The sequence below is a fragment of the Tenrec ecaudatus genome, chromosome 18 (assembly GCF_050624435.1).
Source record: "Tenrec ecaudatus isolate mTenEca1 chromosome 18, mTenEca1.hap1, whole genome shotgun sequence".
NCBI classification, from domain to species: Eukaryota; Metazoa; Chordata; class Mammalia; order Afrosoricida; family Tenrecidae; genus Tenrec; species Tenrec ecaudatus.
Genome location: NC_134547.1, coordinates 2,810,755 through 2,818,393, shown reverse-complemented (window position 1 = coordinate 2,818,393; position 7,639 = coordinate 2,810,755). Strand labels below are relative to the sequence as shown.

General features: G+C 63.9%; 1 protein-coding gene across 1 annotated transcript; it reads right to left on the bottom strand.

Annotated features, from left to right (window-relative positions):
* Nucleotides 1–406: 406 nt before the first annotated feature.
* On the bottom strand, nucleotides 407–6,026 carry ZNF579 (zinc finger protein 579). Its single transcript, XM_075537332.1, has 2 exons — nucleotides 5,894–6,026; nucleotides 407–2,548 (listed from the first exon to the last, which is right to left on the bottom strand). Exon 2 carries the CDS (start codon nucleotides 2,544–2,546, stop codon nucleotides 825–827), a length of 1,722 nt encoding a protein of 573 aa, XP_075393447.1. The 5' UTR covers nucleotides 2,547–2,548; nucleotides 5,894–6,026; the 3' UTR covers nucleotides 407–824.
* Between the last annotated feature and the right edge of the window lie 1,613 nt (nucleotides 6,027–7,639).

The window sequence follows — 7,639 nt, the reverse complement described above, 5'->3', positions numbered from 1 at the left end:
CGGTTCTCAACTTGTGGGTCGTGACCCCTTTGGGGGGGTCAAACCAACCTTTCACAGGGGACCCCCAATTCATAACAGTAGCAAAATGATAGTTATGAATTTTATGATGGGGGGGTGTCACCACATGAGGAACTGTATTAAAGGGTCGAGGCATTAGGAAGGTTGAGAACCTCTGCTATAGGGTCATTCTGGTGAACTCAATTCCCTGGGAAACACAGTTGGTTTATTCCTTGGGGCAACTGAAGGACTGGTATGCTGACCCCGTGTCTGCTTGGGCTGGGTTTTCTGCCCTACCTCCAAGCACTGCGACTGGTGGGATAACTCCACCTCATCCCAGACCCCCTAGGCTGTCCCACCCCACCCCCACCCCCACCCCACAGAGAGCCTCACTCTCTTCATTCCACAAACGCACATTTATTCAGACAGACAAAGGGACAGGGATGAACCTTTGCCCACCGGGGACCCCCCCAGGCCTGGCAGTTCCAAAGAGGGTGATGGTGTCCAGTGTGTGGGTGAGTGTGTGGGGCCAGCAGGCAGGGGGTCCCCCACCGGCCTCTGCGCCTCGGTCAGTTGTCCTCCATCTCTTTCCTTCTCCAAGCCCATCCTGCCTCAAGACATGTGTTGAAGTGAGGGGTTTCTAACCAGCATGGGGTGGGGGTGTCCCTGGGGGTGGGCCTGGCAGTGCAGGACACCTCCTCAGTGTCAGGGTGGGAGGGGACAGACAGGTGGGAGAGTGGAACAGGGGCCTTGCTTTCAATTCCCCTCCTCCATATTGCAAACCCGGAGGGAGCTCAAAGGGAGTGGGGGAGCCACGACTGTGAGGGTCAGGAAGCTAGGCCCCCCAACCCACGCAGGTGGGCCTTGCTATCGACCTCTTCCTCCTCCATCTCGAAGGCGGAGTGGTCTTGACTGTCGAAGCAGGAGGCGCTGAGAAATACAGGGGGCGCGGGTGGAGACCGGGGTGGGGTCCCCGGAGAGGGGGGCTCCTCCTTGATGTGCGAGAGGGACAGAGACAGCTCGGGTTCTGCCTGCTCTGCGCGCGAGGATGGAGGGGGCTGTGGCGCCTGGGCCTGGAGGGCCTGGAGGGCGGCGGCACGCTCCAGCTCGGCCCGGTGGCAGCGCTGGTGGCGCAGGAGACTGTAGGCGCGTGAGAAGCGGCGCGGGCAGCGGGGGCAGGGGTGAGGCGCGGGGCCGCCCGCGTGCACCTGCGCGTGCCGGGCCAGGTCGGCCAGGCGCTTGAACTCGCGCTGGCAGCGCACGCACTGGAAGGGCCGCGCGCCCGAGTGGGTGACCCCGTGCTGCCGCAGGTGCGCCCGGCGCCGGAAGCCCTTGCCACACTCGGGGCACCAGAAGCGTGGCTCCCCGGCGGGAGGCCGGGCGGGCACCGTGTCCCCTCCGTTCTGGCCGCCCTCGCCGCCATCCGAGGCGGCTTCGGGCCCTGCGCTGCCCTCGGGCCCCTTCCCCAAGGTCCGCGCCCCCGCGGCCTTGTCGTCCTTCTTGCCGGGCAGCGGGGCCAGCAGGCTGAGCGCGCCGTGCACGCGGCGATGCTGGCGGAGGTAGGAGGCGAGGCGGAAGGCCAGGCCGCAGTCCGGACACACGAAGGGCCGGTCGGTGGAGTGCACCAGCCGGTGGCGGGACAGCGACCAGGGCCTGGCGAAGGCCTTGAGGCAGATGGAGCACTGGTGTCGCTTAGGCCGCGGCGGCGGGCCGCCCTCGCCCTCCGGGTCGCCCTCGGGTCGCAGGCACGGGTGCGCTTTGAGCTCGCCCTTGGTGGCGAAGGCCTCGCGGCAGCGCAGACACAACAACGTCCAGTCGGCCTGCAGAAGCACCTGTTTCTCCTCCTGTCGCCCGGCCGCCAGCGCCAGCTCGGCCCGCAGCTCCGCCGCGCCGGTCTCGGCCCCGGCCCCGGCCCCCTCTTCTTCCTCCTCTGACTCGCGGGGCTCCGGCGGCGCGGGGGCGTCCAGGGCGCTGGGGTCCCCGGCCGGCCACGGCTCGGGCCACGCTGCCTCCGGCGCCAACTCCTCCTCTTCTTCCTCCTTCTGCACCGGGGGTCCCTCCGCCGCTGCCACCGCCACGGTGGCCAGCTCCTCGCCCGCGTCCACCACGCCCCAGCCGGGCGCGGCCGGCTCCTTGGCCGAGCGCGGCGTGGGCAGCTCCACCTCGCCGCCCGCGTGCTCCTGGGCCAGGTGGCGCCGCAGCTGCGCGGGCTCCGGGAAGGTGCGTGGGCAGGCGGCGCAGCGCAGCGGGGGCTGCGGACCGTGGCCGCGCAGGTGGCGCGAGAGGTGCGCGGGGCGGCGGAAGGCCTTGGGGCACAGCGGGCAGGCGTGTGGCCGCAGGCCCGAGTGGCTCAGCCGGTGCCGGGAGAGGTAGTAGGGGAAACGGAAGAGGCGGCCGCAGGTCGGGCAGGGCAGGGGCGCGCGTGGGGCGCCCGCGCCACCGCGGCCGCAGCCTCGGCCCCGTCCACGCCCGCGCCCCCGGCCTCGGCCGCGCCCGCGCCCACGGTGCGGTGGGCTGCCCTGGGCAGGTGGAGGGGGCTGGGGGTCCATACCTGCGAGGAGAAAGGGAGAGAGAGAGAGAAAGATGGGGTCAAGGATCAGGGGGAGGTAGAGATGGGTTGGTGGGCCACGGAAAGGAGATGGCGAAACAGAGACGGAGAAGTGCAGAAGACAGAGACGGGGGGCCAGGGAGGGGCAGAGATGAGAGACAGAGACACCAGGAAGGGACAGAGATGAGAGATACAAAGGCCAAGGAGAGACAGAGATGAGAGACAGAGACACCAAGGAGAGACCAGGGAGGGTCGGCGATGAGAGACAGAGGCACCAGGAAGGGACAGAGATGAGAGATACAAAGGCCAAGGAGAGACAGAGACACTAAGAAGAGATCAGAAAGACCAGGAAGTGACAGAGATGAAAGGCAGAGAGACCAAGGAGAGCCAGAGACATCAGAGAGCAACAGAGATGAGAGACAGAAGGACCATGGGGAGATGAGAGGCCAGAGGGACGGAGATGAGATACACAGAGATCAGAAAGACAGAGAACCAAGGAGAGACAGAGATGTGAGATCAAGGAGAGACAGAGAGACCAGAATAACACAGATGAGAGACAAGACACCAGAAAAACCAGGGAGAGACAGAGATAAGGGATAAGGAAGAGCAGAGAGACAAGAATAAGATGGAGATAAGAGACCAGGGAGAGAGAGAAATCAAGGAGAGACAAAGATAGAAAACGGAAATCAGGGAGAAACAGAGAAGAGAGATCAAGGAGATACAGATAAACCAGCATAAGAGATGAGAGATCAGGGAGAGGCCAGGAGGACAAGGGAGAACTCAAGATGAAAGACAGAGAGCAGGGAGGTACAGAGGGACCAGAGACAGACAAGAAAACACAGAGACCAAGAGATAGGATGGTGAGACAGAGAACAGAGTGAGAAATAAGGGAGGAACCCATCAGTGAGACACACAGATGTAGAGACAGAAGAGAATTAGAGACCCAAGGCCAAGACGGTACAAACAGAGATCCGAGGTGGATGGAAGAAAGCGAGAGGGAGGCCAGCAGAGACAAGAGATAGTAGAGACACAGGGAGATCAAGTCAGTAAACTGACTGCTACCAGGACCAGGGTGGATGTCTGGGAAGGGACAGGAATGACCCAGGAATCAGAGTGGCAGGGGTGGGATTCCAAGTCTGGAGGCCCTGGAAACAGAGGATGGGTGAAGAGCAAGAGAGCTCAGACTCCCAGGGAGGAGGAGCTGGGGGTGAGGACTCCTGGTCTGAGGGAGGAGGGCTGGGGGTGAGGACTCCTGGTCTGAGGGAGGAGGGGCTGGGGGTCAGGACTCCTGGTCTGAGGGAGGAGGGCTGGGGGTCAGGACTCCTGGTCTGAGGGAGGAGGAGGGCTGGGGGTGAGGACTCCTGGTCTGAGGGAGGAGGAGGACTTGGGGGGTCAGGACTCCTGGTCTGAGGGAGGAGGGCTGGGGGTCAGGACTCCTGGTCTGAGGACAGAGGGCTGGGGGTCAGGACTCCTGGTCTGAGGGAGAAGGGACTAGGAGTCAGGACTCCTGGTCTGAGGGAGGAGGGGCTGGGGGTCAGGACTCCTGGGCTAGGGGAGGAGGGGCTGGGGGTCAGGACTCCTGGTCTGAGGGAGGAGGGCTGGGAGGTCAGGACTCCTGGTCTGTGGGAGGAGGAGGGTTGGGGGTCAGGACTCCTGGTCTGAGGAAGGAGGGCTGGGGGTCAGGACTCCTGGTCTGAGGGAGGAGGAGGGCTGGGGGTGAGGACTCCTGGTCTGAGGGAGGAGGAGGACTTGGGGGGTCAGGACTCCTGGTCTGAGGGAGGAGGGCTGGGGGTCAGGACTCCTGGTCTGAGGGAGGAGGGGCTGGGGGTCAGGACTCCTGGTCTGAGAGAGGAGGGCTGGGGGTCAGGACTCCTGGTCTGAGGGAGGAGGGCTGGGGGTCAGGACTCCTGGTCTGAGGGAGGAGGGCTGGGGGTCAGGACTCCTGGTCTGAGGACAGAGGGCTGGGGGTCAGGACTCCTGGTCTGAGGGAGGAGGGCTGGGGGTCAGGACTCCTGGTCTGAGGGAGGAGGAGGGCTGGGGGTCAGGACTCCTGGTCTGAGGGAGGAGGACTGTGGGTCAGAACTCCTGGTCTGAGGGAGGAGGAGGGCTGGGGGTCAGGACTCCTGGTCTGAGGGAGGAGGAGGACTTGGGGGGTCAGGACTCCTGGTCTGAGGGAGGAGGGCTGGGGGTCAGGACTCCTGGTCTGAGGGAGGAGGGCTGGGGGTCAGGACTCCTGGTCTGAGGGAGGAGGAGGGCTGGGGGTCAGGACCCCTGGTCTGAGGGAGGAGGAGGGCTGGGGGTCAGGACCCCTGGTCTGAGGGAGGAGGACTTGGGGGGTCAGGACTCCTGGTCTGAGGGAGGAGGAGGGCTGGGGGTCAGGACTCCTGGTCTGAGGGAGGAGGGCTGGGGGTCAGGACTCCTGGTCTGAGGGAGGAGGAGGGCTGGGGGTCAGGACTCCTGGTCTGAGGGAGGAGGGCTGGGGGTCAGGACCCCTGGTCTGAGGGAGAAGGGCTGGGAGTCAGGACTCCTGGTCTGAGGGAGGAGGAGGGCTGGGGGTCAGGACTCCTGGTCTGAGGGAGGAGGGGCTGGGGGCAGGACTCCTGGTCTGAGAGAGGAGGGCTGGGGGTCAGGACTCCTGGTCTGAGGGAGGAGGAGGGCTGGGGGTCAGGACTCCTGGTCTGAGGGAGGAGGGCTGGGGGTCAGGACTCCTGGTCTGAGGGAGGAGGGGCTGGGGGCAGGACTCCTGGTCTGAGAGAGGAGGAGGGCTGGGGTCAGGACTCCTGGTCTGAGGGAGGAGGACTGGGGATCAGGACTCCTGGTCTGAGGGAGGAGGGACTTGGGGTCAGGACTCCTGGTCTGAGGGAGGAGGGGCTGGGGGTCAGGACTCCTGGTCTGAGGGAGGAGGAGGGCTGGGGGTCAGGACTCCTGGTTTGAGGGAGGAAGGCTGGGGGTCAGGACCCAGGGTCTGAAGAAGGAGAGGGCAGGTGGGACTCCGGGTCTGGGAGATGACAGGACTGGGGAGCTGGACTCCCATCTTGGGGGGTCTGGATTCCTAGGTGCTGAGGGAGAACGGGTTGGGGCGGGGGGCTGGGCACTGAAGACGAGAGGGCGGAGGTAGCTGGGGACTTAGCTGCCCCTAAACCGACAGGAGCAAACCGAGGTCCGGCCGCTGGATCGGGGGTGGGGGCGGGCAGGCAACTGGGCGTGGGGCGCCCTAGGTCCCCGAGGGGTGCAGACCCCCGCTCCGGCCCAGCCCGCGGCTCCCGCAGACAGCCAGCAGGGTCGGGGCGGCGGCCGGCGGAGGTGCCAGCCGGGATCTGGACCCGATCCGGGGCGCTCGCTGCTTACCTCCACGCCTGGGCTCCTTTCTTCCCCGCGGCCGGCCGAGCGCGGACGGTGGCGGCGGGGAGGGAGGGAGGGGGACCGCGGGGGGGGGGGCGCGTGGAGGAGGCTGGGCTCGGTGTCGCCGCCTAAGCCTTCCCCCCGGAAACCTGGGCTCGCGCCCCTGCCCGAGAGAGGAAGGCTGGCTGGGAAGCCGGAAGCTGGCGGGCGGGGGGACCCAGGGGGCGGGGAGGGAGCGCCGGCGGGAGGGCGGGCGAGCGGTGGGGCGCTGGACTCCTGGGTCCAGCGAGGGAGGGCGCGGGTGCTGGGGCCCGGCAAGGCTGGACTCAAGTTACACCTCCCAAGGGACACACACATTCATTCATTCCTTCAACAGACACACATTTATCAGCTGGCCTGTGCCAGGTGCTGTGTTGGACGGGGGGGGCAGGGTGTGTGGGGGGGTGTGTATGTGGGGGGGGGTGCGCGCGCTTTGGGGGTTGGGGTGGTAATGAATGGGGACAGTGACAGAGACAGAAAAAAACGGGGACTTGGCACTGGAACGTGATTCCAACCATCACTTGGCTATCTTTTCTCTGAGCCTCAGTTTCCCCTTCTGTGATGAGCCCTGCATGTATCCATTCGCGCTCCTTATTTGCCGCACCCCTCCCATAGACCGTCGATTCGGACTCAGAGCGACCCTACAGGGGTAGAACCGCTCCCTGGGACCACATGGACTCAGTACCACAACAGAACTCCCTATTGCTGACCGCCCTGGAGCCCACCCAGACCGAGCAGACCCCAGGCAGCAGAACAGGGTTGTCCAGACTGCGATCCTCGATTCCTTCCCTGTTTCCTTGTGAATGGAGTGAAGGTTCACGGGGCAGACAGTCTCCTTTCACAACCGTGTTTCATTGACAGCGCTGCCCCTGGGACCTTACATACTTTGGACGTCTTGTCAGGAGAGACCGGTCCCTGGAGCGGGGTGGGGTGGGCATTATGCTGGGTGCGGTAGAGAAGCAATGAAAAAGGAATGCCCTGGTGCAGAAGGTTGGGGGCTGTGGCTGTACCATTGGGCTCCGGCCCCGGAATGATAGCGGTGGGGATGGCGCAGTGTTTCCTTCCGCTGTGCATGGAGTCGCAGTGGGTCGGAACCCACTCCATGGCTCCTAACCACACCATTGATGGGCAGGAAGAAAGACAGGGCTTTCTACTCCCGTAAACAGTGACAAAGAGGACTGGGCAGTTCTACCGTGGCTTGTATGGGTCGGTAGTAGCAGTGAAGAGAGTAATGTATCACGGGGAGTGAGCCTGTGTCCCGCCTCCAGTGAGCTATTTATCTCCTTAGTGTCTCCAAATGAGGTAATCAAGCTGTGACCTGATTGACAGGCTGGACTCCGCCCCTTCACTCATAAGTCTCAAGTTGACAACAGATGATGTAACTACCACAGTGCAGAACCGGGAGGTGTTTCATTCTGTTGCACATGGGATTGTACGGATCAGAATCAACATAAAGGCAGAACCACAGGATTCCCAAGGCAACACATCTTTCATGGGAGCACACCGCCTCATCTTTCTTCCCCAGAGCAGCTGGTGGGTTTGAACTGCTGACAGCAGTGGAAACACCATCGGAAGCAACATCTTGATTTACTAAGCATCTACTATGGACTAGTGCTGTCCTTGGTGCTGAACCTGCGGCATTGCAGACTGTTCACACCTGTCTGTGTGGAGCCAAGGTCTGTTGGGAGGAGGCAAACAAGCACAGCCCCCATC